Genomic DNA, 26,377 nt, shown 5'->3' on the forward strand with positions numbered 1-26,377 from the left:
AGCGTGACGCACACGGCACACGTGCACACAAGCGGACAAAAGCAGACGAAAAAAAAAAGTTTGCAGATGCCGTTTTTCAGTTACCGCGCAAAATACGGCTTCAAGCGTAAGACATGAACTGTCTCTGGACGAGGTAGCCGACGGCCTCTCTGATCTGGGCCATCTGGGAGGACCTCATAGTTAACGTCGCTGAGGCGCCGCAAGGCTTTATATGGTCCGAAGTAACGGCAAATCAGCTTTTCTGATAGGCCACGGCGTCGAACAGGAGTCCACACCCACACCTGGTCCCCAGTGTTGTAGGAAGCTTGTTTGTGGCGGAGGTTGTACCGGCGTGAATCCTTGTCCTGTTGCTGGGCGATGTGGATGCGTGTTAGTTGGCGTGCTTGCTCAGCATCTTGGGCAAAGTGCTCGGCCTCAATAGAAAGCTCGCTATTGGTTTCACAAGGGAACATTGCGTCCAGCATCGTCCGAACCTCCCTGCTGTAAACTAGGCGAAACGGCGTGAAGCGTGTTGTCTCTTGGACTGCCGTATTGTACGCGAATGTCACATATGGTAGGATAGCATCCCAAGTCTTGTGCTGGGCGTCGACATACATCGCCAGCATGTCCGCGATGGTCTTATTAAGCCTTTCCGTAAGCCCGTTGGTCTGCGGATGGTAAGCAGTAGCTTTTCGATGCGCCGTACCGCTGAGATGAAAAACTTCGGCCATCATTTATGAAGTAAAGGCAGTTTCTCTATTGGTAATAAGACAGGTAGGAACACCGTGCCATAGTATGATCTGGTGTACAAAGAAATGAGCAACTTCAGATGTTGTACCACTAGGTAGCGCTTTGGTCTCGGCATAGCGAGTCAGATAGTCTGTGGCGATGATTATCCAACGGTTGGCACCAGAGGACAGAGGGAAAGGACCGAGAAGGTCCATGCCGACTTGATCAAATGGTGCGCGTGGTGGAATTATGGGCACGAGGAGGCTTGCAGGCTTTGATTGCAGAACCTTCCAACTCTGAGATTGCCGACAGCTCTTGACATAGCGTTTAAAAACAGTGGCAAGGTTGGGCCAGTAGAATGTCTGTCGTATCCTAGCAAGTGTGCGAGAATAGCCCAAGTGGCCAGAAGTTGGTTCCATGGCACGTGAAGGATTTCCTCTCGCAGAGCTGCGGGGACCACAAGGAGGTAGGTTCTCGACTCGGATCTAGAGTTGTGCTTATAGAGCACACCACTTCTCAGGCAGGAAGTTGAGAGGCTCCGAGAAAAGCACTTAGGTATGGTGGCTGGCTGACCTTCTAAATAATCGATCAAGGCTCGTAACTCTGGATCAGTACGCTGCTGATGAGACATGTCTGAAGCATCAACAGCTCCGAGAAAACTGCCAGCATCACCCGTGTGTGGTGAAGCGAGCTCGACGGGCGTACGAGAGAGCGCGTCAGCATCTTCATGCTTATGTCCGGACTTATAAACTATAGTGAGGTCGAACTCCTGTAGGCGAAGGCTGCATCGCGCCAGGCCGCATGGGTCACGCAGGTTGGCCAGCGAACACAAGGAATGGTGGTCAGTGACCACTTTAAATCGGCGACCATAAAGGTAGGGGCGAAATTTCGCAGCAGCCCAAATAATGGCGAGGCATTCCTCCTCAGTAGTTGAATAGTTCATCTCGGCGCTGGATAAAGTACGGCTGACATAGGCGACGACTCGTACAACACCCTCTTGACGTTGCACGAGGACACCCCCAAGGCCAATGTTACTGGCGTCGGTGTGAATTTGTCTCACCGTGCTCATCGAAATGGGCTAGAACAGGCGGCGATTGGAGACGGAGACGCAGCTCGGCAAAAGCAGCTTCTTGCTCGTGACTCCAAACAAAAGGGGTGTTTTCCCGGGTGAGCCGAGTCAGCAATTCAGCGAGATCAGCGAAGTTATCAATAAAACGCCGGTAATAACTGCACAAGCAGAGAAATCTGCGAACAGCTTTCTTGTCATGTGGAATCAGAAATTTCGCGACAGCAGTAAGCTTGTCAGGGTCGGGCTTCATGCCGGCAGCGCTTATGACATGACCGAGGAATTTAAGCTCTCGGTAGCCAAAATGACATTTTTGTGGCTTAAGTGTCAAGTTAGTGGATCGAAGAGCTTCGAGTACTGACCGTAGGTGCTTAAGACGTGCAAACAATTCTGTGAAGATTACCACATCATCTAGGTAGACTAGGCAACACTGCCATTTAAGCCCGGCGAGGACAGTGTCCATCATCCGCTGAAATGTGGCCGGTGCGGAGCAAAGTCCGAAAGGTAGAACATTAAATTCGTAAAGGCCGTCGGGTGTGACAAAGGCCGTCTTCTCACGATCTCGCTCATCTATCTCAATCTGCCAGTAGCCACTTTTTAGATCGATGGACGAAAAGTACTTTGAACGCCAAAGGTGGTCGAGAGAGTCGTCAATCCGCGGCAAGAACATCCTTCTTGGTTACGGCATTTAGCTTGCGGTAATCGACGCAATAACGTAACGTGCCGTCTTTCTTTTTAACTAGAACGACCGGGGAGGACCATGGGCTATTTGAAGGCTAGATACCATCATCTTCGAGCATTTGCTTAACTTGTGACTTAGTAACTTCGCGCTCGGTCAAAGAGACGCGGTAGGGGTGCTGGTGGATATGGCGCACATCATCGAACGTCACGATCTGGTGCTTGGCAATGAGAGTCTGATGCACTTTTGACAACGATGCAAAACACTCTGAATTCGAGTAACAATGAAAACAGCTGTTCACGCTGGCTGACCAATAGCTCTGAGCTAACATCGACATTGTCGAGGGATGTGAGCGGTGGCACAGTTTCTGTGGACAAGCACTCGGAGACTTCAGATATGCGTTCCGCGAAAGCTACGGAAGTGTTCTGAAAAAGGTGTCGATACTCGCGCGAAAAATTGGTAACAAGTATCTTGGACTGACCACGGTGAAAATGGATCAAACTGCGAGCCACGCAGACTCCCTGCGTCAACAGTAACGAGACGTTGCCTTTGGCTATTTGCATCCCCATCGTGAAGTGCATTGCATTTGACATTAACGAAGGTGCTGGTTCGAGGTGGCAGCATGACACTGTCCGCATAAACCCACGCACATTGAGTGGTCGCTTTGTACTGCTGAGGGCCACTGCTTTCTCAGTAGAAAACGAGACCTTAAAATCCCAGTCAATAATTGCGCCATATTCAAGAAGAAAATCTACGCCCAGAATTAGGTCACGTGTGCAGCTTCTCAGAACGAGGCAGCTTACCACAAATGTCGACTCTTGAATTTGAACCCTGGCCGTGCACGAGCCTAGAGGAGTAACCAGGTGACCACCTGCCGTGCGAACGTGTGTGCCAGCCCACGGAGTCAAAACCTTCTTGAGAATTGCGGCAAACTGGCTGCTCAAAACAGAATAATCAGCGCCAGTATCCAACAAAGCTCGAACATGGCGACCATCCAGTATTACTGGTATGTCCAACGAAAGCTGCTCGCAAATGTCAGGCTTCTGAGTTTATGAGAGCTCTGCGTCGTTGTATGTGGTATGCTTCACCTGCAATTCATCGTTGTTGCAGGCGCATTGTTGCGGCATTCGTTCCACCGGCAATTCGTCGTGACTGCGGGTGCATCGTTGCGTCATCTGTTCCACCGGCAATTCGTCGTCATTGCGGGTGCGTTGTTGCGCCGTCTGTTTCACCGGCAATTTATCGTTGTTGCGGGTGCATTGGTGCGTCGCCGATGCACCCGCAATTCGTCGTCGTTGCGGGTGCATCGTGGTGGCGTCGAGGTAGCGTTATAATCGGCAACCGCGGGCTTTTCCAATGTCGATGCGTAGTCTTTCCGTGTCCGCATCGATCAGAGGTCTCCCGTGCAGCGATGTCCAGCGAGCCTACCCCCAAAGGTCGCTGGTTTCAGTTTTCCCACCGGGGGGGCTGGGTGATCGGCCCTGCCCTGCCCATGAGGACCTCGCAGCAGATGGCGAAGGGCGAGCCCTGGGCGACGGCGATCGAGATTGCCGCAGATGAGACGAAACACCACGGCGCTGGTCATTGACGAAATCTTCAACGGCTCGGGGCCGTTTGCTGTAGCGAGGCCGCGGAGAATCGGCGCAAAAACCTTCGAGGCCCAGTCGACGGTAGGGACAGCGCCGATATACATGACCTGGTTCGCAGCAGTGAAAGCATAACGGCCGTCGGTCAGGGGTGCGCCCCTCGTTTGCTTTCCCTGTAGACGGTCGGGAATTTGTTTCGTACTGGATCACGGGGGCTGGTGTTGTTGGTACAGCTATGTTAGCAGGAATGAGGGTCGGCGACTGGGGCGAGAAGTATTGTAACACCTCGGCATATGTGGGGCGGTGACACTCAGGTGGTGTAAGAGGAGGAGCAGGGTGAGGTTCACCATTTGGAAACGGAGGCCAGAGCGCTTGCTGCACTTCGTCGCGGACAATGCTCGCAATGGAGGTAGAAGCTGGTTGAGGTGCGCCATACAGCAGTCTGAGTTCGTCGCGCACATTCGAACGTACGAGCTCCTGTAGCGCTGATGTTTCCATGCCATGCGATGGTAACTCGGCAGAGATGGAGGTGACGTGGACGGTACGATCCTGTGCCGAAGCTCACTGCTGAAGCACTTTTTCTATCGTGGATCCGCAAGAATTTCTGCGAGTTTTCGGCGGTCTGCGCACAAGGCCAGCAAAAAGCTGCTCTTTGATGCCACGCATGAAGTAGCGCAGCTTTTCGTCCTGGGACATTGTAGGGTCTGCACGCTTGAAGAGGCATGCCATGTCTTCGATATACGCCGCGACGGTTTCGTTAGGCATTTCAACCCGAGATTGGATAGCGCGTTCGGCACGTTCACGGCGATCTGAGCTACCGTAAGTAGCTGCAAGATGACGCTTGAACTCACTCCAGTAAGACAGCTGCTCTTCATGGTTCTCGAACCATGTCCGAGCGCCATCCTCAAGGCTGAAGTAGATGTTGCGAAGCCAGGCGGCATCATCCCAGAGGTTGAAGGTAGCTACCCTTTCGTAGTGCTGCAACCAGTCATCGGCGTCTTCATAGGTATTCCCGTGAAAGGTCTTTGGGACGCGGGGGTTCTGAAACGTCACGTAGGTAGGAGTCGCTCCAGGCATTGCGATGACGTCGTGGCTGACAGTAGTCATGGCCGATGGGAAAAACTCAGGTGGTAGGCCTCATTGCCTGCCGCTGGTGCGGTGAACAGGCGTTTCCTCAAATACAAGACAGCACTCCTGCTTGGCGGAAGGGTACGGGACATCAGACCTCACCTCCACCAGATTTGTCACGATGTAGGCGACTGGGGCTAGCTTAACTGAGCCGGTACAGGTGAAATTCCACGGTCCGAATTCTAGGTATCTCCTGCAAGTGCGGAGCCGATTCACTTCGTCTTTCGCTCCGATTGCCATTTCGTCTTGCACTTCGAGTGCCCCCTGGCAATATGTAAATACGTGTAAATAAGTACAGTGTGCATGTCTTGTGGTTTCCCTACTAATACCTACTAACTAATCACTAAAAAAATAAAGGGGGGGGGGGGGAGAACGTTATATTCAGTTTCGTTCTCGGTTTGTATCCCAGGGGGCGTTTCTGCTATTCATTATATATGTGTGAATAAACGGGTGTGTTCATTCGGGACAGCTGGAGTCTGCTTCCACCTTCGGAAACACCACAAAGAGGAGGCTGAAAAAATGCTAAGGACAGTGGCCTGGCTACCTGTTCTGCCTAGAATTAATTCCTTACCCATCCCATCATCATCATCCTTAGCCTGACTATACCCACTGCAGGGCGAAGGCCTCTCCCATACTCCTCCTATTAACCTGGTCCTGTGCTAGGTGCATCCACTTGACCCCTGCGAACTTCTTAACCTAATCCATCCACCTAAACACTCTGCCGCCTCCTGCCACACTTTCCTTCCCTTGGAATCCAATTTGTTACCCTAAGCGACCATCGGTCATCCTCTTTTCACACTACATGTTCTGCCCATGCCCACTTCTTCTTGATTTCCATTAGAATGTCAGTGACTTGAGCTTTTTCTCTGACCCACTCTGCACATTTCCTATCTCTTAACATTATCCCTACCGTTTTTTTTTCCATAGCCCTCTGCGTTATCCTCAACTTAAGTAAAACCCTCCTTGTTAGCTTTCATGTTTCAGCCCCATAGGTAGGTACAGGTAAGATGCAACTGTCGTATACTTTCCTCCCATCCCATTCGTAACAATATTTGGCGGAAATCGGCTGAGTACGTAGCCCTGGATCTGCTAGCCATTCGTCACAGCCACCGCTTAGCTGCTTTGCCACCTCTTCAGCCAGAAACCATCCATTCATTATTACAGCGCAAAGACGGCACAGAACAAGAGAAGGACACAACAGCGCTGTTGTGTCCTCCTCTTGTTCTGTTCCGTCTTTGCGCTGTAATAATGAATGTATGTAACCAACTCGCCCAAAATGTTGTATTACAGAAACCATCGTTATGTCAAGTCAAGAGGCTCAGACACAATCTTCCAAACAACCCAAGTCTTGGCCACCCCATCAAGAACCCTGCACATTTACAAGGGAATCTGATGACAATGTTGAAGACTGGCTGACCCATTACCAATGAGTCAGCAAGTACAACCGTTGTGATTCGACTGCTCAGCTCGGTAATGTTGCCTTTTTTCTCGTCGGGACCATTGCCCCATAGTTTGAAGATCACAAGGACACACTACTTGGGCCCAATTTGTAGACGAAATCACTGGTGACACTTTGGCCAAGAAAAAGAGAGCTGAACAGACCCTTGCCCACAGAGCTTGGGTTCCCAGTGAGACATGAACGAAGTACATTGAGGAAATGCTCTGACTTTTCTACGTTGTCGATAGAAACATGTCTGAAGAGGATAAGGTGGGCCACCTCTTGAAAGGAATCGTCGAAGACGTTACAACTTTCTGATCCCGAAAGATGCACAGTGTCGATAATTTTAGGCACTCAAGTCGCAGAGAATTTCCCCACAATTTGGTCGGCTATCTAACGTTACAAGTGTCGCCAGCATTGACTTTCCTGCTTCTAAAGACATCGAACAAGGTATGTTGCTGGGCGAGTTGGCTATTCATTGTCAGAGAAAGAACGCTAGCAGACGACGGACAAGGAAGAGGAGAGCGCATGTGTGTGTCCTCCTCTTCCTTGTCTGTCGCCTGCTAGCGTTCTTTCTCTGACTCTGAAGACACCGCCTCAATGGTTCGGCGAAACATGCATGAGGAGTTGACCCCTCAGCTGCAAGGTGCCATCCACGATAAAGCGCATTACGCATGTTCGTTACTTAAGCCACACATGGACCAGCCTGTTCTTTGGGTTCAATGTACCAACAACAATAGACGCACTGCCCAGGCGTAGACACGATCGACCCCTTCTTCCCGAATTTTACGAACACCAATATCAACCGGACCAGTATTACTAAGAATTTCCGTCTGAACCACCTCGACGTACGCCCACCAGATACTCTTGTTCGATGCGGAGTCGGTTCTTCTACTTCTACGGTAAACTGAGAGGTGCTGGTCTGTTACAGTTGCAGCTGCAGTGGACCCATCTCCCACTATTGCCAGAGTCTTCGATTTATGCATACTTCCACACAATGTCAATCTTGATTTCAAGATGACGTGCCATGGCAGCTGCGTGCTTCTCTTTGTCAACCCTCTACCTCCTGTACCGACCGTGCTGATTCTCCTGCCTACGAACGCAGCATGACTCCGCCTCCTATACAGCTGGAACGTTCCCCGTTGCCGCTCCAGTCCACCACCAATGAAAAACTAGGTGGTGCGACCAACGGAAGTCGCCAGCCAGTCAACTTCGCCCATACCTCTTTCTATTATTATGCTTAAGAACAAAGTGTGTGTGCATGTGAACAATATTAATACAATTGCTTCTGTGGACACTGGTGCTGCTGTGTGTGTGATGACACTTTCATTTAGAAATTGTCTCGGCCAGAAAGTTATGTTTGCATGGGACTCAGTTTCACCCCAAACATTGCAAATTTTGCAATGTTGGGGGTGAAACTTTAACTCCTGTTGCCCTTTGCTCGGCTTCAGTTGAATAGGATGGCACAAGTTACAGGAGTGAATTTGTTGTGTTACCTCGTGCCATGCATAATTTCACTCTGGGCATCGACTTTTTGCGCGAGTGTGGTGCAACACTTGACAGTGGAGCCGGTGAAATTTTTTTGCGATGGCACCTGCCTTAGTCGAAGATTCATCCTCGAGTCACGACAATTTGCTTTTTCTCACAAAAGATGTGGTCTTGCCAGCTCACACAGCCGCTTTTGTCCCCGTGCGGTCTTCCAAAATTCGACAGGTACCCTGGCAACTTGTAATTGAACCGGACACCTGCAATGTGTTGAAGAAAAATGTGCTGCTCCCTTGTGCTATTGTCGACGCAGAAGCTGGTGTGGGCCCTGCACATACCCGCACAGCCTGTGTGTTTGGCGACTGGCTCTAAACTCTCAAGATTTGAACACTATGTTACCGCAGCTACCATGGCCATTTCTGATTGCCCCCGAACTTCACCCAAAATGCCGGACTATTCTGAAGACTTGCTAAGCAACTCGGGGGATGAACTGCAAATCATGATTGATGATCTAGACAGGAAAAGTAGAAAGGTAGGCTTGAAAATCAATATGCAGAAGACTAAGGTAATGTTCAATAGCCTCGGGAAGGAACAGCAGTTTACATTAGGTAGCGAAATACTGGAAGTAGTAGGCGAATATGTCTACTTAGGACAGGTAGTAACTGCAGATCCGGACCACGAAAAGGAAATAACAAGAAGAATGCGATTGGGATGGAGCGCATTTGGCAAGCACTCGCAGATTATGACTAGCAGCTTACCGGTATCGCTCAAAAGGAAAGTATACAACAGTTGCATCTTGCCTGTACTCACCTATGGGGCTGAAACGTGGAGGCTAACCAAGAGAGTTCTACTTAAGTTGAGGACAACCCAGAGGGGTATGGAACGAAAAATGGTAGGGGTAACATTAAGAGATAGAAAGCGTGCAGAGTGGGTCAGAGAAATAACTCAAGTTACCGACATTCTAGTCGAAATTAAGAAGAAGAAATGGACATGGGCAGGACATGTAGTGCGAAGAGAGGATAACCGATGGTCGCTGAGGGTAACAAACTGGATTCCAAGGGAAGGAAAGCGTAGCAGGGGACGGCAGAAAGTTAGGTGGGCGGATGAGATTAAGAAGTTCGCAGGGGTCAAGTGGATGCAGCTAGCACAGAACCGGGTTAAGTGGAGAAATATGGGAGAGGCCTTCGCCCTGCAGTGGGTATAATCAGGCTGATGATGATGATGATTCTGAAGAGTTGCAAGCGATGATCAGCAGGTTGTTATCTTCTACCGACCGACGTGCACTGCAGGACGTTCTCGTGCCTCATGTTTCTGTGTTTGACTGTGCCAGCACAGGATCTCTTTCTTCAGTGCCAGACTCTCGCATGCAACATCCAATTAACACAAGGAATGCCAATCCCATCAGGCAGAAACCATGTCGAGTCTCTCCAGTCCAAGAGATGCTGAATGGAGTGATTCGGGAGTCTTCCAGTCCATGGGCCGCGCCCGTAATACTTGTGAGAAAGAAGGACCATTCATGGCAATTTTGCGTTGATTATCGTCGTTTGAATTTGGTCACAAAGAAAGGACGTGTACCCACTGCTGCACACTGATGACGCTGTCGACTGTCTGTGTTCGGTGTCATACTTCTAATCTGTTGATCTCCGCTCTGGGTATTGGCAAATACCGATGCACCTGTGCGACAGAGAAAAGACTGCCTTCGTGACTCCCAATAGCTTGTTCGAATTTAGTGTAATGCGCCTGCGACGTTCGAGCATTTCATAGATACGGTTCTGTAGAGTGGGTCCGTACCTTTCACTTTGTTAGATTTGTCCGCACAAAAGTTATGAGGTTGCAGCATGACGGGATAATTACTCCACTGTGCACATCGGAGTGAGCCACTCTAATACAGTCGAGTCTGGATATATCGAACTCGAAGGGGATCGCGAAATAGCTTGATATATTGAAATTCTATATACAAAAATCGGCTTAAGACGCCCCTTGCGATTGTGAAAAATGATACTGTATTTGTCACGCAACCAACCCACCCGAATAATGAACCCATCCTCCACTTTTGCCACAGAGAATGTGAAAAAAAAAAAAAGAAACCTCGGTCCGTGGCGCGTCCCTCCATTTCACTCCACCACAGCTTTTTTTGGCAACGCACCAAGCTGCTGCGCAGACGTCACAACGTATTTATTTTATTACACTTTTGGCGTTCGCTCCTGCAGTGGCGGGAAGCGAACTTGGCAAAGTGCTCATGATGGTTCGATTGCACGAGCCTAGATCGATTTATTCACGTCACTGCCACTGCCACTGCCACAAAATCATTGGAAAGCGTGACAGCAGCAAATACTGCTTGAAGCGAACGATGCTAAAAGTCAGCGTCGTGATTCCAGCAGACCGCGTGCTTTCGTTGATTCATAAATGCAAGGATGAACGACTCCCACAAAAAAAATTAAACTTTTCCCCTTGCCCTCAACCTGTGCAGCCAACCAGTTCCGCCGCAAAAGTTTTCCTCGCCGAGAGCAGTTGCGAACCATTTCGCCTTTTCCATTAACATGGGCCCATCTACAGGGATGTTTTTAGCACGGACCTCCAAAAACCATGCATAAAGGGCCTGCTCAACTTTCTCAAAAGCCACAGGGTGCGCACGACACGCTCCAGAGCAACTTTCTCACCTGCTTTGAACTTAATGATGATGATGATGGATTTTAATGGCGCAAGGTCGTCTCAGGCCAAAGAGCGCCAAACACAAGGTTAACGGTGTACTCAAGTTGATGTACTGTGCTAGTTGTGATGTCTCATGAAGGGATAAAAAACAGTGGTGTATAGGGCCTAAAAATGCATTCGCTCTGTAATATCACTAAAAACAGTGGTGTATAGGGCCTAAAATTCATTTGCGATGTATAATGAGCGGGGAAAAAATTAAAAAAATATATGTAGATGCTTTAAAAGATCTCATCTGTCTTCTCAAGGGGGAACGGGCCGAGACCCACGTCGATAAGAAATTCCATGTAAAAAGCCTACTTGCGATAAGAATTTAAGCACATGTTTTAAAGGAAACGTTGGGTTGTCACCAATAAAAATGGATGGGTGTGCAGGTATTTGATAAGTGTACAAGAAGAGAAAATGACGTTTTCTTTCTGGTTCGAGTTGTGCACATATAATTAAAACATGAATTACACTAAGCCGATCCCCACATCTCAAACAGTGTTGTGCAGGAGAGTTTGTTAAAAGATATGTGTTATGTATGTGTGACCAATTTTCAGCTAGCTCAGAGCTACTTCTTTAAATCTATTTCGTTTTTCTGTGGTGTACCTGCCTATCTCTTGGCTTCATTGTGTGTAGTTTATTTTCTGTTGCTGCGTCCCATTCTTCTTGCCATTGTTGCTGAATCATGTTTTTTATGTGTGGCTTGAGGTCATGATAAGTTATCTTGTCAATGTCTGTGTCATTTGAAGGGCAGCTGATGCAGCAAGCCTATCAGCAGCTTCATTGCCTGATATACAACGGTGGCCTGGTACCTAACATTGCATAATTTTATTTTCTAATTTATGGGCAGACACTAGGTTGTAAAAGAGAGAATTTAGGACAGGGTTCTTATGCCATTTCGAAGAAGAAAAAGAGGTTAAAACGCTGAGGGAGTCTGTGTAGATTACCGGTGTACATACTTTGTTTTCAATAATGTGTCTCACAGCTAGCAGGATTCCATGGCATTCAGCGGTAAATATACTTGTATGTCTGTTCAGTGTTCTTGAAAGTGAAAATTGCGGTCCATGTGCTGCACAAGACACTTGAGCAGACTTAAAAGCATCAGTGTAATACAGTCGAACCCGGATATATCGAATTTCGGTTATATCGAACTCACAGAATATCCCCTTAAAAATCCCATGTAAAAGTATAGGAAAATCGCATCATATATCGAACTCAGCCTTGTGCCTTTCCCAAAGACGATCGCATCACCCTCAGCCGTTTGCCGCGTGACGTTTTCAAGCCGCGCGCGGAAGTAATAAGAGGGGACAGTTCAGCTAGGGCTGCGCCGCGCCCATTCCCTAAAGGCGCGCGCATTTACGGTTATTGTTTCCCGCGTGCCAGTACGTGACGTTTGCAAGCCATGTGCGTGAATGAACCAGAGAGAACCGGTGGGAACGAGTGGGGAAAAACGCGACAGAGCGAACCGCAAGGGTGTGCCCATTCTTTTGCCGGGCTATCGCTCTCCTTTCTCTTTGCCGGCCTTCGTTCGCAGTAGCACGCGCTACGCATGCGCCAAGCCCGTTTTCAGACAGAACGTCGGACGCTTTCCCCAGCGTGTGTTGCGAACCCTCTGCACGGCTGACGTGGCTATGGCACCTGCGGAAGTTAACAAGCGGCAGATCTTTTTTTTTTTTTCCGGGAGTCGTCTATTTTTATCGTTGTGCTGTATGCGCGGCGTATATTCCACGAGTTCAATATAGCCAAAACTCAAATTATCCGGATTTGATATATCAGGGATCAACTGTAGTGCCAGTGCTGGAGTGATGGTTGTGTGAGAATTGGAGTATGAGGTACCAAGGCTAGGTGTGACAAGGGCTCAGCTGACGTGCAGCAACCGACAGCAAGAAAGTGGCCACACTTAGTATGTACCCACGGTGTCTAGCAAACCATTATTTTCAAAATCCCTGACTTTTCCAGGTTTTCCCTGATTATTTCAGTTCAAATTCCCTGACGAGTGAAGAGACTAAAAAATTTAGCTGCTGATGATAATGAGCGTAGACGAATAATTAGGGGTGTGCAAAAACCGAATAGTGCCTCTCGTATCGAATCAAGAGAATAACTCGAATATCAAATCGAATATCGAATAGCAACAAATTTATTCAAACATGTGCTAAGTGCTTATAAGTTATAAGCTCTGATGCAAACAAAAAAGCAGCTGCTGAACATGATTCGGCAACAGCTTTTCTCGCCTGGAAGTGAGAATGTTGCCAGGGGCAGAAAAATGTTTTTTACTTGGAACTTGCATTGCTGGTATAGCCAGGCATTTCATGGCCATTCTGCATAGACCAGGAAAGTTCTGCTTGCCTGTTTTCCTACAGCATTCAAGAGGGTCTTCATCCTAGCTGCAAAGTGGCTCTTGAACTTCTCTTAGAACCATGTCTTTTATTTATGGGCAGATTTGCACCACATTTGCTGATTCCAAAACTGCAAACTGTTTTCACCTACAGATATGTTAAGGAAAGCTGATCTTTTGTTTGGAGGAAACATGGTTTGTAAAGATTAAATCTTCTGAAGAAGATTTTTATATTTAAATGATCTAGAATCACAAAGGACTGCAGTAAGGCATAAATGAGCATTCTAGGACCATTTGGACGAAAGTTATGGCTTGCTGAACTTGCCAAAGAAAAAAGCTCGTTTGGTAACTGAAAGAATGATATATTTTGATAATTTTCGTAAATAAGCAGTAGTGTTACCACAGAGCGTGTGAGTTTATCTAATAGCAAGAAATTAATTATAGCGATAGCGGATATAGAACCGGAGATATTGCTGCTCCAAAATTCTGTCTGTGTCCAAAATGCAAATTTTGAGAAATCTGCAAAAAAAAAAAGGCATATTTTTGAATTTCCAAAACTAACAAAAGCTCGTTAAAGTGAGTTCTGACTGGTTTCTGGTCTGGATGCACCATTTCCTGTTGAGATAATTGCCCCTGCCACTAAGAAGCAAGTTTATATTGTCGAGGTTTGCTATTCTCCATGCCGTGTGTGACGCCGTTTCGCGACCGCAACTGTCGCCGCGACCATGAAAACTGCTTAGGTATCACTTTTTCATTTACACGGTCATGATTGCGCTGCCAGTATGCAGCAGGAATCGCCTCGAAATCATTTGCGCTCCTCGTTGTCACGCCAAGCACCACCAGCTGCGCCGTTATATCAGCCCATTGAAATGTATCGGCGCTTCGTCCCTGATTGCAGATAAGATACAGCAATGTCGCGTCACAGCGTGCCTCTTACTCTACCTTTCTTCATTTTTTAGGCCAGTATCACGCCCGAATCTATATTTTTCACGTTTTATGCCATGATCGTGATGATGGAGCTAAGCCGGCTAAGCTTAACTGTGCTACTTTTACAAAATGGCGCCAACCCACAAGCAGTCGAAGCCGGCAGCCAACCAAAAGTGGTCAGTTTGGCCACAGCCTCTCGGAGCCCAATAGCAGCATGTGTTAAGTGCAATTTTGTCCCTTTATAGGGGAATAGCTTGAGCCACAACCTTTCGAATGAGACCAAAGTGATGCCGGCGGTGCACATATTTTTTGAAGAGTGGCTGATCAAATCTCAGCGCAATTTGACCTCAATTTAAAGGGCCATGCGGTCAGATTAGTGCCAGAGCGGTCAGAAGTGAGTGTTAAAACAAAGCAAGCTCATAGTGCAAGCCCTGGTTCTTTGCCAAACTGTGCATGTCAATGATATGCCTCTTTTCTAACATCTGACTCTTTGTTGCGGACTGCATTTGGCCATCAGCAGCTCCCACAGGCATTCCTGCCCCATAAATCTCATATCAATCAACTCCTTACCGGAAATCACAACATGGCCCTTAGACATCTTTCAAGTGGACTTTAAACTGAAGACACCTTCACGGGTGCTGCTCTGCCTTCGATGACCAAAGGTCGGTGGCACCACTGGTGCAGCTGTACTCGATTCTAAAGGTAAAATACACCATCACTTGACCACAAGGGCCAAGCGAGAGGAGAAGAGGCTTACTTGTGAACCTCCTTGTCTGCTCGCCTCTGTTCCTCGTTGAGCTGTATGATGTGCATAAGTTCCTTGTCCTTTTCTTTCAGCTTCTGCAACCAGAAAAAGGGAGGGCTCAGCTACTGCGCACCTCAATACTTCCCCGCGTAAGGAGACAGAACTCTCTCTCCTTGAAATGCAAATCCTCATATTACTTAAAAGGAAAACCCATCTTATTTTGTGCTAGGCCCTAATTAGGCAGGCTGCTAATTAAAGGCTTCATGAAACTTTGTTTGGTCTTAAATCTTCCCTTACCAAGACACTATGATTCCACCATCAGTCATACTAAAGCCCCTTGATAGTTTGAAAGTTACGCCAACAATTGAACTTTGCCGCCGCCACGCTACCTCCTCGCCTCCTCCTCGCCCCATGCGCGCCCTTTTCCTGAAGGCTGGCTCTCCGCCCGATTTCCTGCAAGACGATTGGTCTCCCTGCCGTTGCTCTTAGAAACGAACGCGCGTCCCGCGTTTTCCTTGCGTTTTTTTTTTTTCCTTGGCGCCATTTTTCTCCTAGGCTCGGCAAGCGAATATTGTACGCCATGCTTTTATTGCAGCGTGCAAGCTCTATGTCGTGCTGTTGCGCGTACAACTGCAGCAAGCAGCTTGAAGATGGTTATGCGGTATTCATGATAGCTCAAGGAAACCGTGACAGCTTGCGCAAGGGTGAGTGTATTCATAAGATTGGCCAAAAGAAGTTTATTCCTAGAAAGAACAGAGTTCTTTGCTACGTAAGGCACTTTTCTCACAGCCTGTAATAACGCGTCACCTGACACTGCATTTTCTATTCTTCCTGCTTGCTCTTCAATATTTTTGCGGTGGCAACTTGTTCGTTGCATAAAAATAAGGTAGTCCTCTGCAGCATGCTGAATATTCTGCGAGGCTCAATCATTTCATATGCTGTCGACTTCTGTACAGTCAGAAATACGGCAATATAATCTGCTTTTTGCTGGCAATGATAACTGGAAAAGTGCAGCCTCTCGATTGCATTTGTCGCGATTATGCTTGGATCCCTGGCCTCCTTTACTAAAAATCAAAATTGGGGCTTGTAGAGGAGCTAGTCGTTCCAAAAACTGTTTGGCAAGTAAACCCGCGGTATTGCGGGTAATCAGCACAAGCTAGGCCATACTGTATTTTTTTTTTCAATTCTTGAATGTGTCTTGCCATGCTTCCACGCATGCGTGGGTTAAAAAGTATGGCTTCGTTTTATCAGGGATACGGCCAATGTGCAGGGGGTACTATTCACATGATCACACACGCTTCACTTTGATCATGACTACTAGGCGTAGGCAGGTTACCTTTGCTTTGAAAGCCTGGAGCTCTAAAACCGCAATTCTGCGTATTCATTTACTACGGGAAAAGTTTTCCCATCGATGTAAAATCAGCCAGAATCATTGCATAAATTTGCTGCATTTACGAAACTTAAACAATCAATAATGATTATAGTTATGATGTAAAAAAAGGGGAACATTTTGCGAGCAACAATTCTTAGCACTGTAACATATTACCCATTTCAATTGTATGCAAGAAATTTTTTTTTTCATCTAGTCTGAGTGATTAACTCATCGCTCTATGTTCTAGCTACATTTCACTGAAGACCAGTTTGAGCCGCGAATATTACACAAACTCGAAAAAAAAGCTGAGGCCCAACGCAGTTCCGTCAATCTTCTCTCATTGACCTGTCCTGAAGCAAAGGAAGTCTCTTCGACAGAAGCATGAACCTCGCGCTAATAGTAGTCAGTTATTTCTGTGGCTTGCTCTTTTCCCACCTCCATTTATGAAAAAACAAGAAAGTATAAGAAATAAAAGTCAATGTATAGTTGTCTCGTCAGATATTATGAGATAGAAAAGATATGACTGACAACGTAAGTCAATGAAAATTGAGGTATATAAATGGGTCATGGGACGGCATCAGATTAAACAGTGATGGTTATGAATACAGTCAAACCCGGATATATCGAACTCACGGAATATCCCCTTGAAAATCCCATGTAAAAGTATAAGAAAGCCGCGTCATGTATCGAACTCAATTTCACCGGTCGTTCGATATATGGAACTCCGCACCACGCACTGGAAAGTGTGCCTTTCCGATGATCGCATCACCCTCCGTTTGCCGCGTGACGTTTCCAAGCCACGCGCGGAAGTAATGAGAGGGGACAATTCAGCTAGGGCAGCGCCGCACCCATTCCTTAAAGGCGCGCGCTTTTGCGATTATCTGTGGTTATCGTTTCCCGCGCCCAGCACGTGACGTTTCCAAGCCATGTGCGTGAATGAACCAGAGAGAACCGGTGGGAATAAGAGTGGGAAAACGCGATAGAGCGAAGCGCAAGGGTGTGCCTATTCTTTACCGAGCTATCTCTCTCCTTCCTCTCTCCCGGCCTTCGTTCGCAGTAGCAGGCGCTACGCATGCGCCAAGCCAGCTCAGCCCGTTTTGAGACAGACAGAACGTCGGAAGCTTTCTCCAGCGTGTTGCGCGGGGCGGCTGATGTGGCTATGGCGCCTGCGGAAGAAGCGGCAGCTTTTTTTATTTTTATTTTTTTTTTTGCGAGAGTCGTCTATTTTTATCATTGTGCTGTACGCGCGGCGTAGCGCAAGATATGGCCTTACGAAGCGGCAATTTTTTTTTTTTTTTTTTGCGGGAGTCGTTTATCCTTGTATGTATGAATCGAAGAAAGCAAGCAGTCAGCTGCGATCATGACACCGGCTTTAAGTATTTTTCGCTTCAAACAATATTTGCAGTTACTGTATCACGCTTTTCAATGTTTTGTGGCAGTGGACTACGCCCGCCCCAAGCGTGGCGTGATAAATCGAACCAGGCTAGTGCAATCAAGCCATCACGGGCACTCTGCCAAGTTCGCTCCCCGCCGCCGCAGGAGCTATCAAAAGATAAAGGGACGTTATCGCTGCGCAGCATCTTGGCACGCTGCCAAGAAATGAGCTGTGGATGAGACGACCGAAACGGAGTGCGACATGCTAGCGAAAACGCTGGCGATTTCTGCCGCGGCGACACAGAAACCTTGATCTGAGCTGCCGCGGTGGCTTGGCAGTTCCAACAAGTTGAAATTTTTTTGCTCTGTCGCTGCCGCTCGTCGCTGACATCGCTTAATCGCTTGCATGTGAGCGAGCTGGCCTTAATGCTTTTTTTTTCTTCCTAATTCTCGAGTGCAAAAGTGGAGGGTGGGTTCATTATGCGATTGAGTTGATTATGCGTCAAATACGGTATCGTTTTTTCGCATTGTAAGCGCCGTCCCAGGCCGATTTCTGTATATCGAATTATTGATATATCGAACTATTTCGCGATCCGCTTCGAGTTCGATATATCCGGGCTCGACTAGTGATAGCTAATGATGGTGACTGTTATGGATATTAATAGTAAATAATTGTAACAGGCCGGATAGCGAGGTGATAGTATTCGTTACGGATAGTGACAGTTATGATAAGTCACTTGACAGCATTAGTAGATTTAGTGATAGATAGGATAGCGATAGTTAATGATTTTCGCATTTTCGCTTTCGCATTTTCGCACATTGGAGACATATGTGCACCCTGTGTTTTTTTTTATTGTTGCATTCAATGAAATTACGCTCTTTTACATAGCGCATGCTGCTTCCCCAGAACTGCAGTGTGTCGACAATAGGGCCCACCACTTCTCCCAGTGTACCCTGCTGTCTTTTAACCACACGCGAAGTCAGTGAGTGCCTGCATACTCATACAATTATTTAATTCCTCCATCAGCATCAAATCAAAACTGCCGTGGCGAACTTGTTCTTTGCCGCGAAGTGGCAAGTAACAGCTTAATGTTTGATTTTATACAAAATTAACACAGATTAATGTGGATCGCTAACTAGCACAGTGCCATTACACTTGGTCTAAGCTTTCCAACGATATACGGTTCGATGCTGCAGCTAAAATTTTGGTTTTATTTGCAATTTACTAAATATCAATTAATTTGGCCCAGTAATTGATCAAAATACATGTACAATTAACCAATAATCCAAACTCATGGTTGATCACGTGACATATACTATGCTTAGACAGATAGCTTGACAGTAGCGAAATAGACTAAGTCCTGCTTTGACCTTCTCTGATCTGGAAGTTCAAAGCACCAGCCTGGATCGTTTTCCGAAGTTTTACCGCGGTGACAGATTTCACACTCTAAAAAAACAAACACAAAGTCAGAGGCAGTACTAGATTAGGTGCACAAAGTAAAGCACCTTATCATGTGACTTAAAAAGTGTCTGCAGCACAGAACTCGCCTGAAAGCTTTGTTTATCAGTATTCCCCATTCAAACAGTTCTAAGAAGAAACCAATCTCTTCATGAACGCTACTTTCGGCATTCTTAATGCTTTTCTCGCAATTTTTCAAAGCTTTCGTGCTCTCCTGGAGTGCAGACCTGGCCCAAAAGTTCGTGCTTCACTTACTGCTGCGGCCGGCCGGCGGGCGCCAAGGAGAAAAAGCGTGTCGTGCGCAGCGCTCGCCACCGCCGCGCGAGGAGAATCGAGGAGGAAAGCGCGGCGCGGAGGAGAGTGTCGCTACTTTCAAATTATCAAGGGACTTTATACCATACCGACTTACTGCCCCACCTAGTTTGTAGTTCAGATACTATATCTTAATTTTCCAAGTAGTTTGTATCTTTTCTGCATGGCGACTATTCTTTAAATGCCTTTGGAGATAAGGTAGCGGTGTGGAACGCTCCCGACATGCCATCAACCTCGGAAGCAGTGCTCACACGCAAAGAAGCTGTTTCAAGTGATTCTGCTGCCTCTGGAGCAGATTTGTTGGATACAATCAGCAGCAGTGGGTCAGAGAAGATGTTGCATGGTTGGATTTTGATTCCAATAGAGAAATTCAGCAACAACAATCCGAAACATTGGTGGCAGAGTTTCCATTTTCTGGTTCCCATTTGTTTGTTCTTCCTTGACAACATACGAAGAGCCGACCGAGTAGGAAACTGGGTGTCAACCTTGAACTGACGCTTCGTAGCAGCCCGAAATGGCTCGCCAAAGCTGCGGACTTCATCAAAATATTTTTGTAACAGTACTTTTAAATGCCACATACCGAAAATTTGGGCTCCCAATTTTTTGGACATGCCTAATAATTTGAATTTTTTTCATAGCAACGCGACATGCTCCATAGAACTGATGTATATGAGCACCTGAAATTTTGAATATATTTTGGTGATTTCTCCATTTTTCAGTATGAGGATGCTTCACCGCAGGGATATGCGCGGAAGCATGCTCATACTGCAGCGGTTCACCGAATCTAGAGTGGCAGGCAGAGTTGCGAGGTCTTCTGGAAAGAAAAGCCATAAAAATCTGAAAAGTAGCCAAAAAAGTAGACAATTGGAGCAAACAAAACATTCCGTTCCTTTTTCCCACAAAGTCACCATAGTAAGAGAAAAAACAGTTTTCAACTTATTTTGCTACAATACCAGTATTAATGACTTATCCATGGAAAATGATGTCATGCTATGTTGAAGCCATAAACACCCTCATTCCATACGTTCATGATATTGGCACCATCTTTTATGTGTCCTCTGTGGCGAAGCCGATCCAGGAGTTGAGTCAGGCTGGTTTCGGACTAGGTTATGAGAAAACTGGTATGTATCGACTAATGCTCAGCTGGTCCGGCAATGAAAAGGTGCCTGAGCAGATAGCATGAAGGGCAGAGATGGAGGGAAAGAGCAGGAAGACTACATCAATGAGGGCACCCGTGAAAGGGTCCTATGCAACACAAGCATATTCTAATACAGGCCTGACATTTGTTAAATATAATGTTTCTTTTATACGTGGGGAGAGCTTTTAAAATTCCGCTGGAAAAAATACAAAAGACGAGAAGCTTTGGCCGTTATCATGTCGACGTGGGCTCTCCAGTCTAGGGATGCTGTGAGTGTAACACCAAGATATTTAACCTTATCAATAGTTTGAATAGTATCGTGGTTTAAAAGGTATGATCCAAGAATTTTGTTTTTTTTTGTTTGTGAACTGCACATGGAAACACTTTGATACAGTAAATTATAGCTAATCAGCTTCCACATTTACTTCGATGTCGATCTTTGCTGTCCACATTTAATGTAATGTATTCTTTATGAGGCGTAGTGAATGTGCAGGGCGAAGGCCTCTCCCATTATCCTCCAATTAGCCCAGTCCTGTGCTAGATGCATCCACTTGACCCCTGCGAATTTCGTAATCTTATCAACCCATCTAATTTGAACTACATGTCCTGCCCATGCCCATTTCTTCTTCTTTATTTCAACTAGAATGTCAGTGACGAGTTATTTTCCTGACCCACTCTGCACGCTTCCCATCTCTTAACATTACACCTACCATTTTTTGTTCCATGGCTCTCTGCGCTATCCTCAACTTAAGTAGACCCCTTTTCATTAACCTCCATGTTTCAGCCTCATAGGTCAGTACTGGTAGGATGCAACTGTTACACGCTTTCCTCTTGAGTGATACCGGTAAGCTGCTAGTCATAGCAGTGGAAAATGTAGAAGGGAGGACTCCCCTACGCAGTTAATGAATTTAAAAAAAACATTCATACACCGAAAACCCGCAAAAAGATTGCCCGATTGACATTTCTCTTTAACAGTTTAACAGGAAAAAATAAACTCCAGCTTCCAGAATGCCCACTAGTGAGAAGGAATCACAGTGTTAATCAGCATTCACTTACTCCCATGTTTGCCAAAACTAACAGTTTTAAATTCAGTTTTTTCTCTAGAACAGTGGAAGATTGGAATTTGTTACCAGTATCTGTTTTATCCTTACATAATTTTTTCTGATGCATTAAGTTCAATTCAGTTCAGTCGTGTTCGACTCTTCGTGACCCTATGGACCATATCACGCCACGCTTTGCGGTCTCTCACTATCTTCCTAACATCCCATAACTTCATCTGCAGCGTCTAACCATCGCGTTCGCTGCCTACCCCTTCGCCGGTGACCCTCAACCTTTCCCAACATCAAATCTTTCTCCAGCGACTCCTCTCTTCTCATCAGATGACCAAAATAGCTGAGCTTTAACTTTAAAATTTGACCCTCCAATGAGCAGTCAGGGTTTATGGTCGACAATATCGACTGACTTGATCTTCTGGCCGTCCAAGGAACTCTCAAGATTCTCTGCCAGCACCACAATTCAAAACGCGTCAATTCTTCGGCAGTCAGCCTTCTTCACAGTCCAACTCTCGCATCCATACATCACAATTGGAAAGACCGTAGCACGAGTTATACGGATCTTGGTTGGCAGTGTAATGTCTCTGCTCTTTACTAGGCAGTCAATACTAGCCATGGCTCTTTTTCCCAGAAGCAGGCGTCTCCTAATTTCATGGCTGCAGTCTCTTTCCGGGGTAATCTTGGAGCCCAAGAAGAGAAAATCAGTCACAGCTTCCACTTCTTGTCCCTTGATGCTCCAGCACTGGATGGGGCAAGACGCCATGATCTTTGTCTTTTTATTGTTCAGCACTCTCTTCTCATACGCGCATCAGAAGTCTCTCGAGTTCCACTTCACTTTCTGCCATTAAAGTGGTATCATCCGCATATCTAAGGTTGTTGATTCGTTTCCCAGCAATCTTCACTCCAGCTGAAGACTCGTCCAGACCGGCCTTCCTCATGATGCACTCAGCATATAGGTTAAATAGGCGGGGCCACAGTATGCAGCCTTGTCTCACTCCTTTCTCAATCGGAAACCAATCAGTTAGACCATGCCCAGTTCTGACTGTGGCCTCTTGCCCTTCATACAGGTTCCTGAGAAGACAGATGAGGTGATTTGGAACTCCCATCTCTTGGAGAGCTTGCCACAATCTGCTGTGATCTACGCAGTCAAACGCTTTCGCATAATTAATAAAGCAGAAGTAGATGAGTTTCTGGAACGCTTGCTTTTTCCATGATCCAACGAAGGTTGGCAATTTGGTCTCTAGTTCCTCTGCCCTTGCAAAACCCAGCTTGCACGTCCGGAAGCTCCCGATCCACATGCTGCTGCAGCCTACTTAGGATTTACAACATCACCTTGCTAGCATGCGAAATAAGCGCGATCGTGCGGTAGTTGGAACAATCTTTGGCACTGCCTTTCTTTGGAATGGGGATGTAAACTGACCTCCTCCAATCCTGTGGCCACTGCAGGGTTGTCCAAATTTGCTGACAATGCATACAGAACGTTAAAAGCGTCATCATGGTTGAGGTTTTGAAGCAACTCAGCTGGAATGCCATCAATTCCGCTAGCTTTGTTCTTAGCAAGGCCCATTCAACTTCCCTCTTCAGGATGCCCGGCTCGAGATCAGTAATGACAATCGTCTTATGTTGGGTTTGCACATCCGGGTCCTTCTTGTACAGTTCTTCTGTGTATTCCTGCCACCTCTTCTTTATCTCTGAGGCTTCCGTGAAGTCCCTGCCTCGTTTGTCCTTTATCATGCCCAGCTTAGCATTACGTCTATTTACCTGCTAATATTGTTTTATCTATATTTTGTATTTGTGTGCTGCTAATACTGTATAATTTTATTCTTTTCATTATGTAACAATGTGAATTCACTCCTGCCTGGGCCAAGCAATGGCCTACAGTATTTTCAAATAAATAAATAACTACTATTTGAGTACTTTCCAGATGCGCTCCATCCCAATCTTATTCTCCTAGTTATTTCCGTTTCGTGGTCCGGATCTGTACATTTCTTTAAACGACCGCTAGATACGCATACCTGGGAGGTTCTTCACCACTAGGGAAAACAAGTTACAGTGAAAGCTCGATAATTCGACCCCCGTTAATTTGGCAAATCGGTTAATTCGACGTGCACGCAAGGTCCCTCCAATTATACACAGGAGTCTATGGGGCAAAACTCTCGTTAATTCGACCAAATTTTGCCGTGCGTCGGTTCATTCGACGTAGTTCCATAGTATAGTGTTCTAGAATTTAGAAGTGTGCCGTCTGCCGCCGGCAAGCTGGTCGTTTCAGCGATGACAGGAGAGAGGGCGCTGTGTGCAGGAGGAGCGCAGTGAGCGCAGAGCAGACAGCTGGGTGAACCGCCTTCGTCACCGCTAGTTCAATCGGACTCCGAAGGCGCGTAGCAATAAATTGTGTTGCTTTAGCTCCCACACGCTTGTCTAAATGTATTAAAACGGTTATGTTCATGAACAAAACAACTAGTTCTCTATAAAATAAGCGGCCGTCGTCAGGGAACGGCAATACACATACAGGCAATGTAAGATATACAGATTGCCGACGAACTGACAAGCAACGACAAGATATGTTTCCGGAACGTATAGGGTACTTTATTTGTCGAACACTAGCGGGAGGTTCAATGACGAATGTCTAACGTATTTCTATGTTCATGTAAATTTTTAATATTGGATGCACCGGTTTATGCGGGCTAGACTGAAGTCTTCCATCGACGCTCGCACGAACTGAAAATGCAGTGAATGGTGTTTTTGGCTAGGCTAGCGTACATACTTTTTGCGCCACATGTAAATAGAGGTATGCGCAGATTGCTTGAAGACAGAAATTATGCCAGCGCTTACTGATTACTTTATTTAAATGTGGGCGAATACATATGAACTGGCAGTTCTACCCAAAACGAAATGAATGAATAAGAGCACATAGCAATGAACGAAACCACACAATGGACGACGTGAAAAAAAAAATCGCGACTTAGTGCAAGAATATGGTACAAACGTATAAAACTGTTCAGAACTATATGAGAATATTAATGAACTGTACTAGGCCGTGAATAAATTAAGCTGCTAAATTTGAAAACACACAATTAGAGAAAGGCAGGATAATTAAATAAAGTCCTCAAACACAATTACTTGACCTCCTCAGCTTTAGGCGCTTTACCTCCTCTGCTTTAGAGGCCTGCTCTTGGTTTAGCGACTTGGCATAAAAACGCGAGGACGTAGAACTTCGCTATATGTTAAGTGCCATTTCTTTGTCATGAGTAGGGCAACCAAGCTTGGAAACCTCTGCGCTTTGCAAAAACAACGCAAATTAACGCATGCTATTTGCGTTAATCTTTCTTGAACTAAAAAAAACCTTGAAAGACTCTTCCAGTGTGTGCACGAGCTTTGCAAGCTCCCAGGATGGATAAAGAAGACCTCCGTGGTCGAAGTTTGAGATAAATTGATTTTCTTCTTTTTGTGCCGCACAAGATTTGCTTGAAATGAGATAAGCGGAGCAAGTACTGCATTTTGACTTCTTCATGAACTTTCTAGCGACATATCCTGCAATATAAGCTATGAGATGGCTAGAACTGTGCCTATTGACGTATCTGTGGTCATCTGAAGGAAGGGCCGGAATTCAAAGTAGCTTCGACGTCCTCAAGCCTTCCCTCGTCAACCAAACGGTCAAGCTCATCAATAGGATTTGAAAGAAGCTGGGCAGGTTTCTCGCTTCTACGGCTAATTCCAAGTAAGGCATTTACAATTTCAGCATTACAATTTCCTATCTTTGGGGGCTTCGCTAAGTTGTAAAATGCCAGGGCATCTGTCACTAAAAATTGAGCCGGCGTGGGATGATCGTTGTAGCCATTAAATTGCCTCACGATGCCGAAGAGGTTTTCTAGTTTGTCTTGGCTTAGTCTCGATGTGATAATGTATGTAAAACCGCATTTTGCAGATAAGTAGTCGACGAGGTCGACTGTGGACTGCAAAGTTACCCGAAGGCCTTCCACGGTCCTGTTGCTTAGGAAACCATGCCTTGAGTCAACCATGCTTTGAGTGTATTTTGAGAAGGGAAGGGTTCGAATAGGGAAGGCAGCAGAAAGAGCGCGCAATGAGCAAGAAGAAAGAATGAAAGGAAAAGAGCATTCAGTAAAAGAAGGGGGGGGGGGGGGGGGGGGAGTCATACGAGACGGACGGAACTGTGACTGTGCTCTCTGCAAACATGTGTTTTCCTGCTTGACCAATCATCGCTCTTCGCTCAACAACGCGCCATAGTATGACGGCCAGAGAAACAACGCGATGCAACAAAATTCACGCAGGAAACGAGCCGCAGAAGCAGACGCCCCAAGCGTTTCCTCAGCGGCGCGCGCGCTTGGGATGCGCTCCTACGGCTGACAGTGCCACCTACGCTTGTCATCGCTCCGGCGACCACGTCGCTCCCATTGCCGCGCGCCGAAGACGGCACACTTCCCAATTCTAGAACACTATATCCATAGCCCCGTAGCCCGCCATTTCACATTTCACTGCGGAAGGGGTAAAAAGAAAAAAAGAAAAAACACGGCCAAAGAGCGGCGCTAGTGTGAAGCTGAAAAAAAAGGCAGCGTACGCCATCCGCACTGTCATCGCCATCAGCAGAATGGCATCAGCCTCCATCCTTGAAGAGTGGAAGCATTCTAGAGTCCGGCTTGTGCGCAAGCGAGGTGGCGATAAGAAATCGGCGAAAAACTATCGCCCTATCACAGTAACACCGATACTCTACCGTCTATTTGCCCACATCACCAACTCGCGGCTTCACAGGTGGGCAGAAAACTCGGAGGTGCTTGGAGAGCTACAGAATGGCTTCAGACAAGGCTGCTGCATCGAGGATAACCTTTTTATTGTCACCCAGGCCCTCGAGATTGCTGCTAAA

At 46.6% G+C, this 26,377-nt stretch overlaps 1 protein-coding gene across 5 annotated transcripts in view; it reads right to left on the minus strand.

Annotated features, from left to right (window-relative positions):
• The window catches only part of LOC146172058 (ubiquitin carboxyl-terminal hydrolase 8-like), a 469,773-nt gene that overhangs the window by 174,272 nt on the left and 269,124 nt on the right, over nt 1-26,377 (minus strand). For all 5 annotated transcript variants that reach the window (XM_084586092.1, XM_084586094.1, XM_084586091.1 and 2 more), the window contains one exon: nt 14,804-14,886. In XM_084586092.1, the coding sequence (XP_084442218.1) occupies nt 14,804-14,886 (83 nt within the window). The remainder of the gene's footprint in view (nt 1-14,803; nt 14,887-26,377) is intronic.

This window comes from Amblyomma maculatum, unplaced genomic scaffold, assembly GCF_055883805.1.
Source record: "Amblyomma maculatum isolate TAMU_Amacu unplaced genomic scaffold, ASM5588380v1 scaffold_14, whole genome shotgun sequence".
In the NCBI taxonomy this organism is placed as follows: domain Eukaryota; kingdom Metazoa; phylum Arthropoda; class Arachnida; order Ixodida; family Ixodidae; genus Amblyomma; species Amblyomma maculatum.